The 11,774-nt window shown below is 37.9% G+C and overlaps 2 protein-coding genes across 2 annotated transcripts; one reads left to right on the top strand and one right to left on the bottom strand.

Moving 5' to 3' along the window:
- The first annotated feature begins 572 nt into the window (after positions 1-572).
- Positions 573-2,944, top strand: atg101 (autophagy related 101). Its single transcript, XM_079411024.1, has 2 exons — positions 573-1,114; positions 1,766-2,944. Exons 1-2 carry the CDS (start codon positions 863-865, stop codon positions 2,168-2,170), a joined length of 657 nt encoding a protein of 218 aa, XP_079267150.1. The 5' UTR covers positions 573-862; the 3' UTR covers positions 2,171-2,944.
- On the bottom strand, positions 2,715-10,095 carry LOC306866052 (zinc finger and BTB domain-containing protein 21-like). Its single transcript, XM_079411023.1, has 2 exons — positions 9,989-10,095; positions 2,715-7,791 (listed from the first exon to the last, which is right to left on the bottom strand). The coding sequence occupies exon 2, from the start codon at positions 7,784-7,786 to the stop codon at positions 4,709-4,711; it is 3,078 nt and encodes a 1,025-aa protein (XP_079267149.1). The 5' UTR covers positions 7,787-7,791; positions 9,989-10,095; the 3' UTR covers positions 2,715-4,708.
- Between the last annotated feature and the right edge of the window lie 1,679 nt (positions 10,096-11,774).

Here is an 11,774-nt window from a genome sequence, read left to right on the forward strand (position 1 = left end):
ACTTATTCTAAATAGGGTAACTTGTAATCTGTAACGTATTACATTTCCAAAGTAACCACTGGTTATAGTTATATATTTTAAGAGAAAGAGAAAGCACGTTATAAAATTATTGAATGGCTCCATTTATTATTATTATTGAATTGTATTACTATTATATACGTAGAAACAATACGAATTTAACATAATAATTGTATTACATTACATATAATATTTACTTATAATCGTTATTGTTTTCTTTTACTTATATACTTTATATACTACATATGCTTTAATTATTGTTTGCATTTATTGTTATGTAACTCACTTTGTAAAATGCCGTCGATTATATGCATTTGTTTTTGTATTGTTTATGTTATGCATGCAATCATAATAAAAAAATATTGTTGACAAGTACATAGCATTATATGGCTACTAATTCAGAAATTAGCTAAAGAAAACCATAAAATCTTGCTAGCACGATTATTTCAGCCCAGTTCATACTTAATAATGTTCCCCTACTGAGCCTGAACACGTGATGTGAACCACTGCGATTATTAAAACGCCAAACTCTACTGTCCCTTATCCCGCCCTGTACATCTGACGTATATTTACAAAACAAAAGCACGCCATTACAAGAAAAAATGCGCATCGATATTTCGTCCGTAATGTAAACATGTTATATAAACGCCTCTAAATTACGTTTGGTTTTCGTAATTATATTGTTAAGTCGGTATTTTATTGTAAGCTGTTTCAGTCAGTCTGAAGTGGCGCAGAGGATCTGAATGTGTTTGGATCCGTGTCTATTTGACAACTGAGCTCAGATCAACATATCATCCTAAAGTCTTTTTGTTTCACTAACTGTAGAAGCTTATTATAGTGCATCATGAACTGTCGATCAGAGGTGCTGGAGGTGTCGGTGGAGGGCAGGCAGGTGGATGAGGCCATGCTGGCCCTCCTGCACACGATCCTCCTGCACCGCAGCACGGGGAAATTTCACTATAAGAAAGAGGGCACCTACTCCATCGGCACTGTGGGAACTCAAGACGTGGACTGCGACTTCATCGACTTCACATTCGTGCGAGTGTCGTCTGATGAGCTTGACAGGGTTATCAGGAAAGCGGTAGCCGAGTTTAAGGTACTTCTGATCACATTATTTCATTTACGAGATGTATTTGAATAGGATACTAGGCTGTATTTCACTATAAAGGTGCTCTATCTGGATATTATACCATGGTAGTACTATAATACTCTTTAAAGTAACTTTAATTACCATGTTATTACCCTACTTTATCATTTAACATTTTGTTTGGGGATACTTTTTTCTATACGTTATTATGTCTTTCCATTCAGTTCATTTTATATACAAAAGCTCTTACTTCTTTCCTCAGTATTTCTTCCAGTTTTTGTTCTTCTCCTTTCTTTTCTTTTGTGTTAATAACACCCAGCATCAAAAGATAAAAGCACACAAATAAAGGCATTAAATAATAAGTAAATAGGTTAGTATTTTACATTAAAAATCTTACTGATCCCAAACTTTTGAGCGGCAGTGTATATATACACATTAGTTTTTACAATACATAGTTTGCACAAAATTTGTAAAAATATTTAAATTATTACAAAAATATATTTATGCTATATCTGACTAAAAGCTAAAAAAATAAAACAAATCATAATAATATACTTAATAATAATAAAATTATTCACCTAATAAATTCATATCCCAAACCTTTCAATAAGGTAGTAACGTTCTTGCATGTTTTGTAACCGCAACCTTATTTCTACCCAGGATGCTCTTGGTAATTCTGGGAGTGATGGCATGGGTCAGATCTCTTTGGAGTTCTACCAGAAGAAGAAGTCACGCTGGCCCTTTTCAGACGAATGCATCCCCTGGGAGGTCTGGAGCATCAAGGTGAACGTGGTGAACCTGGCCAACGAACAGGAGCGTCAGATCTGCAGGGAGAAGGTTGGCGAGAAGCTCGGCGAGAAAGTCATCAACATCGTGGAGGTCATTAACCGCCACGAGTATCTTCCCAAGATGCCCACACAGTCGGAGGTGGACAATGTGTTCGATACGAGTTTGAAAGATGTTCAGCCGTATCTGTACAAGATCACATACCAGATCACTGATACTCTGGGCACGTCAGTGAGCACTACCATGAGGAGGCTGATCAAAGACACGCTGGCATTGTAAAGGACAGTCAAACAGCAGAAGCCAGATGCTTCTTGGATGTTTATGATGATCGTGTAAAAATAGAAAATCACATTACATTGTTTCTGAATGGGATTTACACTTTCCCTGTATAATAATGTATCCACTATCTTTAAATCAGCTAATTCAAGCAAGAATATTACTTTTTTTTTTTAAATAAAATCTAATTATGTTACCTGAAATATCATATTGTTCAGAATTTGTCTGACAAACATAAATTTAAGGCTTCCTTGGAAAGTGTAAGAACAAATGCAAAATGTTTTATAAATATCAGAATTAGGCCACAAGTGCGTGCTCTTTCCTTGCATTCACCTTAATTCAAAAGCTAATTGAGAACAATAATGTTTATTCAATTAAAAACATGTAATTCATAATTACGTGGACTCCCATTTTTCTTCTCGAAGTTAAGTATTCTTATTTTAAACAACTTTTGTTTTTATTTTAGAAACAAAATGTATAATATATACAAGTGTCTGTAAATTTTGTAACTGACATGGTCTCCAAATCAGAACACAAACACTGTATTGCACGGTATTGATATTTATTTAGAAAGCAAGCACAGAAAACAGTAGAAAATGCTTTAACACAAAAACTGATACAGTTTTTAAAGCCACATTAGTACGATTCAAGTGCTTACAAATATTAGTTATTGCAGTGATACCACAAGAATACCAAAAAAAGATATACTTTTCATAAAACAGAGTAAATGTTGTATGTGTTGTACAAACAAAGACCATAAAAATGTGTTTTGAAGATTAAATGTTCTGTTCTGCCATCACTATTCATTCAACGTCATACAATCTTTCAATGAACCATAATAAGAAGTTTATCAATTCCTGAAATAATCATTTTATCATCTGTTAATAATATGGTTGGAGTCTTAACCCAAAACAAGAAGCATAGTATGCCATGTAATACTGGGGTCAAAAGTAAACGCAAACTATCAGGTACTTCTATCCTCCTGAGTAATAGGCAACTTATTCATTAATGAACACCTTTGGGGGGAAATAAGTTAAAAAGGAATGTGTTACCATTTTATCCATCAAAATATAGACTAAATGACAGTATCTGATGGAAAATGCAAAGAGTAAGCAACATACTTGGATTTTGTGCTCAACAAAGGCCACAAGCTTGTGAAGCCAAACATCCCCTAATGTAAGGGAAGAAGACTTTTTACTGAATTGATTTAATATTTCAAACACTTGCTAAATATGAGGAAAAAAATATCAAGGAATAAGATTACCGTTTGTGTGCTTTAATATTTTAGACTAAATATCTTCTCTGGGTCATACTGTGACAGAAAAGGTCCACTGAACATTGGGAGTGTCCAACCATTCAACATCATTGCATCAAGACTTCTTTAATCACTGAGTACTGGGTTCTGGTAAGTTGAGCTTACACTATGGTAAAGCTCACAATGTACTGATACAGTACTGATACAGTGTGAAAATCTACTCGAACTTCATCTCTACACATTTATGAGAAGTAATTCCCACATATACTGCATGTCCTGTACAACAAAAGTATTAGGAGATCCACATTGCAGGCACACACTAAACTGCTTAAAGAACATCACTCCAAACCTGCTATTTTGTACATATAAAGCCTTCTATTTGTTCAATACAATCACTGAATATTATCCACAACCTCTAAACAAAAATACCATGTAAGCCTACATAACTGGCAAAAGCACATTAACAGAATACTCTTAAAATGAAAAATACAACTTAACTAGCAATGTCGAAATTAAGTTATAAATCTTCTATCAATGTTCACAAAGTTTATTGAATAGTTTGATATCTACTATTTTAGTCTGCTTAAGGTATGGTTCAAACACATCTAAAACCAAGATGTAAATCTTCATTCTCTTAAATAACCAAAGCAACAATTTAAGATTAATAGCTCTAACAACATAAGCAGGGCTGAATTGGGCAAGAAAAAAAAGCATGTAAACATCTTTTTCCTTATCTTAAATGAGCATAAATAAACTTAAAGCTATCGTTTTAGGCCAGTAAAGAGGGAATTAATGTCTATTAATGCCCTTTCTACATCAGCCTGTGCTTTTAATAGAGAGCCATGTTTATTTGGAATTGCTTCAAAGTGCTAAATAACAGCATAAAGGCCACTAAAACAAGAGAGGTGTACGTAAGTCTTCCACGTAACAAAAAAGTAATCACTCATTTTTTGTTTGCAGTAAATCAGTACTAAGGAGAAAGAAATCAATTTCATTTATAACAGTCTTTCCTGACCACTGAAAAGTGAAATTTGAAATAATACAGAGAAATGCTTTCGAAAACAAATCTTCTTGGCATGCAATCCAAGATGCATTCAGGAAACTCTGACAGTCTAAATACTGTTTATAGAAATAAGGTGTATTAAGTATGATCAAATGCTGTTAATAAATCCCTGGGTTTTGTCTGCAAGTGTTTTCCAAAGTAAATCATGTGACAGGTTAAAGGAGACAAGGTCCAAGTTAGTCAACTTTAATTGTTAGGGCTACAAATGTGCAACTCTGCGCTCTTACGTATGGCTCTGCTCGTGACTCCACAGACTGAAAGCGGTCTTAAATGTCCGGTGACAGAATTTGCACATGTACTGCCGTTTGAAGGTGAGCGCAGAGAGAGTTGGGGCATGGTAAAATAGTGTGTCGGATTCCTGAGGGGTGATTGTTTTTTCTGTGCTGTCGGACTTGGTGTGAGATTGTTCCCTAGGCTCATCATCGCCTGTTTTGTCCTGCTCTGGCTTCTTGAGTTTGGTTGATGGTGACATGGAGCCTCTGGGTTCCTCTCCTGGGGCATCCACCCCAGTATGGGACGCTTTAAGTGGAGAAGTTGGAGGCTCTGGGATGGAAATTGTAAGAGGTGGAGAAGGAGATGGAGAAGACTGAAGCCTGTCGATGTCTCTCATCCCTTGCTCTTCAGGTGTGGACATGTGGGACTGGTAGTGACTCCAGAGGCGGAAGTTGGTCCTGAATGCTTTGTGACATATGTGGCAGATGAAGGGTTTGATGTGGCAAAGTAGTTCCTGATGACGTTCCAGGTCTTTGTGGGCACTGAAAAGCTTCCCACACTTCTCACAAGGCCAAACGCCTGGTTCCTCGGATCCAACAGAAGTGGTGCTCATGCAATCCTTGGCTGATACTGCTTCCTCTTGAGGTTCCTCTTTGACCTGCAGCTCTCCCTGACCATGAGCACTCAAGTCCTCTGGGACATAAGACGATGAGTCTTCAGAATCATACATGGGTGGAGCTGATGAGTCACTGTACACTCCTTCCTCTCTGAAGTCACGTATCGACTCCTGAGAGGGAGGAGGAACTCCGAGAACGTTGGATGATTCGTCATGATTGCTCTCCTGGAGACCAAGAGTCAACTGCTCCTTCACACTCATCATATTGTGATTGTGAACTTCAACCTGATGACGCCATATGCTGAAAGAAGACTTGAACGTGCGCATACACTCAAGGCAGGTCAGCTTCTTGTACTTGCAGTGAGCTTCGTGGTCTTTCTTGACGACTGTGTTGGAGAATCGAAGTCCGCAGTATGGGCAGACGGTAGCATACCTGCAAGCTCTCTCATGGTCTTCTAATTCAGTTATAGAGGGCAGTTTCTCATTGCAAAGCCGGCAAGAAAAGACGTCCTTATCTTGGTTTTCTTTAAGATGTGTCAACTGCTGCTGCTTGTATTGAAGGTCTCTCTCGGCATCCGTGTCAAGGTTAGCCGGCTCAGCAGAATGTCCTTTCATATGTAGTTTTAAGTGCGATTGAAAGAAAAACATTTTGCCACAGTAGGGGCATCCGTAGGACCTTGATCGCCTGTTTTTCCTGCCGAAGGGTTGCGACTGCAGGCCTTGCTTGGATCTCCGGAGCTTCATAATCAAGGCCTTCTTTATCTCCCGCTCTCGAACAATATCAATTAGCTTCCTCTGAAACTTCTCATCCAGGACAGAATAGGAACTAGAAGAGGGTGCGGGATTTTGAACCACGCCGTGTTGGGTTTGGCAGTGAGTCCAGACTTTGAAGTTCGTGTGAAAGCGTTTGTGGCAGATGTCGCAGGCATACGGCTTCTCTGGGTTGTGGTACATGTTCACATGGCGATACAGACCTGCATTGGACCTGAAAACCTTCAAGCAGTTCCAGCACTTAAACATTTTGTTTGGCCGAAGTTCTCCAGGTTCCTCATTACTATTGTCCATGTTGGAATTGTAAGGTACCTCATCAAATGTGCTTTCCTGATGCATCAGATGATGCTCATTAACATGCCTAGATCTCTTAAAGGGCATATAACTACCATCTATCTTAGTCTTCCTCTTCATCGAGGGAGTGAAGTAGCCTCTCGGACCTTCATCATAGTTTGCCTGAAAGTCTTTGAAATTTACCGGCAGGTTGTCTCCAACAGTAATGCAAACTATTTCAGAGGGGTCAGCAAGAGGACTGCTGGGCTCTGCTTTAATTCGGAGTGGAGTCGTTTGAGTGCCCTCCGTCTGATATGCATTTCGCTGTCTCGACCTGAGAAGAAGTGGCATATCTTTTGACACCCGATCCTCATTTTCAGAAGATGGCGACCTTGCTGTTGGGGTAACTAACTTGACCACGGACTGTTCTCGACTTTGTGAGTCCTTTAGCTCCAGAGCTGGAGAAAAAACGGGAACTGGACTATCCATCGACAATGATCTGCGCAGCAGACTTTTAATTAGTGGCCCACTTCGGTCTACGGTTTGGTTGCGTGGACCTTGATGTTCACCCACTGCTCTGGAATCATATGATGCTTCCATTCTTCCATCAATGGCGCCGTCTGTTTGATCTGATTGTAGGCTTGCATGCTGTACAGACTCGCTAAATGACACTGAGGATGTTAGTTGCGGCCTCATAGATTGCGATCGGTATTCAGTTCGACGTCTCAGTATGGATGTTGGTGAGGAGATGATGGATCTGCAATTGCCATCATCTGTGTTTTTATATGAACTTCTGCTGTTGGAGGTACTGTTGGACTCTTTTTCATTTGGTCTCACATGTCCTGAGGATTGGCTCTGATTACTGAAATCGTGTGTGAGCGAAGCTTGCTCTGTGGCCTGTTTAAACGGTTTTCCCTGAAGAGTCGAACTTTTCCTCTGAAACACATCCATGCCAGGCTGCTCACCTTGACCTTGATGTACAATAACACTTCTCTTTTGAGAAGCGCCATCCTCCTCCTCAGAGAGCGACATCCGTTTCCTTGACACAGAGTACGACGCCTGAGGTCTTACAGACATGATGTTGGTTAGAAAGGGAATGCCGAGGCTATATCCCAGCTCCTGTATAGCTGCCAGGCTGCATTTCTCCACAAATAGAGATGAGGAGTAGATGTAGTTTAGTACAATCTCAAATGCATCAGGCTCACAGAAGTCAAGCTGAACAATGGAGCGGTTCTCTGCGTCCCTTCTGGAGAACACCGACTGGAAATATTCACTGCATGCTGCAAGGATGCTTTTATGGGCCTGGTATTGTTGATCACCCACTAACAACACGACATCACAAAGCTGACCCTTCAACCGCTGCTCGTTGAGGACACCCAGTAGTGAAATACCATGGGAAGGGTTACAGTAGTGCCCCAGGCTCTCCATTTTGGCTTTGAAAGGGAGTGAAAGAAAATAAAAATTTAGTGACATTGAAAAGTCATTACAACAGTGATTTCTATCAAGCTACAAAAAATTATCTTGGTAACATTTTACACATATATAAATACGCTGACAAAAAGCGTAAGGTATTATGAACTACAAATAAAAATGTTGTACATAATTTATGTATTTGTATCTAAATTTCTAAATACACTATTTGTGCATTGTTAATTCATGTTTGCTCATAATACATTCACTTAAAATGTTACAAATATATTCAGATATGTGGAAATGAACATTAATGTACATTAATAAATGCTACCCAATGCAATAAATAATGCTAAAATTAAATCTTGTTAAAAGTTATTACCATTATCTTGCAAAAATAACATCTTAAACATTAAAATACACATGTAAGCTGGCATTTGTAACATTTGTCTCAAATAGACATTTCCATCAAATTTGTTTTCATTACAAAAATAAATAGTTATTGAAACATCTGAAATCAGATTGATATTTAGTATTTAGCCTTTGAATATTGTCTTGAATAATGAGGCACCCTGGACCGACTGGCAACCACTGCAATTTAGTGTGAAAAAAAACAACAACATAACATAACAATCTGACGAAGATGTCTGACTAGAAACACTATTCATTTATTAATACATTTTAAAATAAAACACTGTCACATGATTTCATTAAACTATAAATCATGACAGCAAACAAAACCATAAAGAAAAAAGCTGACACTTAAAATGTTTAAATTAGAAAAATATACATATTTACACTATATTGCCAAAAGTATTGGGTCACCCCCTTCTAACAAACATGTATCACTACTTTAGTAATTTCTATGAGTACAAATCTTAATGTTTAAGCATATAATGATATTCTAGGGAATAGTGTGCTTCTAATTTTATAGCAACAGTTTGGCCAGAACCCTTTTCTATTCTAACATGACAGTGCCTCTGTGTATAAGACACGGTTCAAAAAGACATGATTGATTGAGTCAGTGTGGAAGAACTTGACTGGTCTGCAGAAAGCCAAGTCCTGATCCCAGCTGAACACCTCTGGTGTGACTTTATATGCAGACCTTGAGCCAAAAACTCATCACCAAACACCAATGACTTGTACATAAGTGTACTGTCATTTTAGACACGTCCAAAACTGTTGCAACAGAGATGGAAATACAATTTTCAAATACATGAATTATGTTTCCATCTTTGTTGCCACAGTTTTGTTAGTGCCTTTTTCTGTTCTGAAGAAGGGGGTGTCCCAACACTTTTGTCCTTATAGTGTCTATACAAGTCATTGGTGTTTGGTGATGAGTTTTTGGCTCAAGGTCTGCATATAAAGTCACACCAGAGGTGTTCAGCTGGGTTCAGGACTTGGCTTTCTGCAGACCAGTCAAGTTCTTCCACACTGACTCAATCAATCATGTCTTTTTGAACCGTGTCTTATACACAGAGACTGTCATGTTAGAATAGAAAAGGGTTCTGTCCAAACTGTTGCTATAAAATTAGAAGCACACAATTCCCTAGAATATCATTATATGCTTAAACATTAAGATTTGTAGAAATTATAGTCAAACCTGTTCATTAGAAGGGGGTGACCCAATACTTTTGGCAATATAGTGTATGTTATTTAGTAAGCGGTTGAATATTATGTCACTGTAGAATTACAATAAGCAAATAAATGTCGTAAAAACTGTAAGCGGGCCTACCCAGCGTCTACGCATGCGCTGATTACATCATGTCTAACGTTAGTTACAGTTGGGTTTACGCTGCCTAGAGAGACTATTCGCTCATGAAAACAAGGCGTGAGTGTGTTTATATTTCAACTGGAATGATTTCGCTGCATATTTCTTCCTCTTAATCTCGAGCTCCACTTAAAATATAACCATTTGTTGATTCACCGTTGCCAAACTGTGACCACATGAGCAAACAAGCCACAAAATACAGGCAACCGGTTGCGTTTCATCACTCTACTATTCTCCAGGTAGGAAATGAGAGGATTAGAGCACGCGTCTGCGCACACACAGCCTCTCCTGCCACCGACTGCGCAGACCCTGCATCCTGAGAGCAGCCGCTTCTGTCAGGAAAGAGAAAACCTCCTCGGCGTTACGTCAGGAAAGGCTGATTTTACCCAAACGACATTCAGCTACTTCAATTAGACGACGAAATAAAGTTGTTCAGGATCTCAACTCACCCTAGTTCGGTGGCTTTGGATGCCCCGGAGCTCCGACACTGGACTTTGTTTCAGAGTTGCGTTGAGCATGAAGCAGTCGTGATTCCATCCATCTTGTATTTGACGTCATCCCACTCTAGGGATGAGGTCATCGCTAAGAACGCTCGTCACGTGTGCTGCTCTCTGATTGGCTGCTGTGTGAGCTGTGGGCGTTCACGGAGGAAATGAGCGGACTGATGAACAGTTCAAGAGACAGGAAGCTTTTTGTCATTAAGTATATCGTTACATATAGAAACCAGCGCTTCTAAACAAAAATATTGTTTTGGAAGTATTTATTATTTAATCCACTTTATTTAAAAATAGTTTTACAAAAACTGAAAAAAGTTCACATTTTTATATTTTTTTGCACACAATTTATATTAATTTATTAGCAAGATGCACTTTGCCTATAATTTTATTTTTTATTTTGAAGTTGCAGCATATCTAAATGATCGCACTGCGTAGTTCTTTTTAATTATGCTTAAAGTTGCTTATATGATGTGCAAGATCTGGGTTCTTTCCCCTCTGAAACTAATTAAAGTGACATGCTTAATAAGGTTTGTCACAGAGTCATGGGACATTGTGCTTATTATATCTTCCTAAGGGAGAACTATATTCTGTTTACAGTATAAAAGCCAAGTTAAGTCATATCAAAGAGAAATTACATGAGGCAAGTCATTATCACTTTGTTTTTTTGAACATGCCTTATATCCAGGGCTCCTATTATCAAGAAAAAAACCTGGGGCTATCAGGATTTTTTAAAATTATTATTATTATTTTAACATTTTTACTTTAATTGTGATTAGTAGAGGTAGTTCAAATATTTTGGTATCTTAATATATATATATATATATATATATATATATATATATATATATATTCTACTAATGGCATGCAGAATATATTCATTCATTCAATCAATCAAAAAAATACGTACATGAACTTGTTTAGTTCTATTACAGGATTAGTTCACCCAAAAAGGAAAATATGCTGAAAATGTATTTCCAAGTTGTAAGATGATTTTGTCCCTTCATCAGAACAGATTTGAAGAAATTTGGCATTACATCACTTGCTCACCAATGTATCCTCTGCAGTGAATGGGTGCCGTCAGAATGAAAATCCAAACAGCTGAAAAACTAAAATCTCTCTTTTTTTCTTTTCTTGTAAATGGTACTTTACTTGTAAATTTCTCTTCTGATTCAGGCAAGATGACTTTTTCACTGAAACAAGCAATATTATGGATCGCGGGCTTTTAAAGTTAAAACTTATCTTGATAAATTTATTACAAACATGCAGCTTTTCACTTCACAAGACTTCAGTTGATAGACTAAAGTCATGTGGATCATTTGTGGATTGTTGTTGTTTTCTTCAGCTGTTTGGACTCTCATTCTGACGGCACCCATTCACTGCAGAGGATACATTGATGAGCAAGTGATGTAATGCTACATTTCTCCAAATCTTTTTCAGATGAAGAAAAAACTCAAACTGGATGGCCTGAGGTTGAGTAAATTTTCAGCCTATTTTTATTTCTTGGTGAACTATCCCTTTAATTCACACAGATGCAAATGTAGATTCTGCCCAGAATTCTCTGTGATTTAAATATCCAGCTGGAAAACACAAACATGTTTGGAAACCCTCTTTATCACTTTTTTCTTTCCCTCAGTTTATTCTATGGCAAATAACTGGTTGAATTCTGATCCTCTCAGTGGTTTCTCAAGCACACGGTACATTATGCTCTCTTGCTCTCTGCATGAGTAGTCACTCAGTG

This window comes from Barbus barbus, assembly GCF_936440315.1.
Source record: "Barbus barbus genome assembly, chromosome: 47".
Classification (NCBI taxonomy): domain Eukaryota; kingdom Metazoa; phylum Chordata; class Actinopteri; order Cypriniformes; family Cyprinidae; genus Barbus; species Barbus barbus.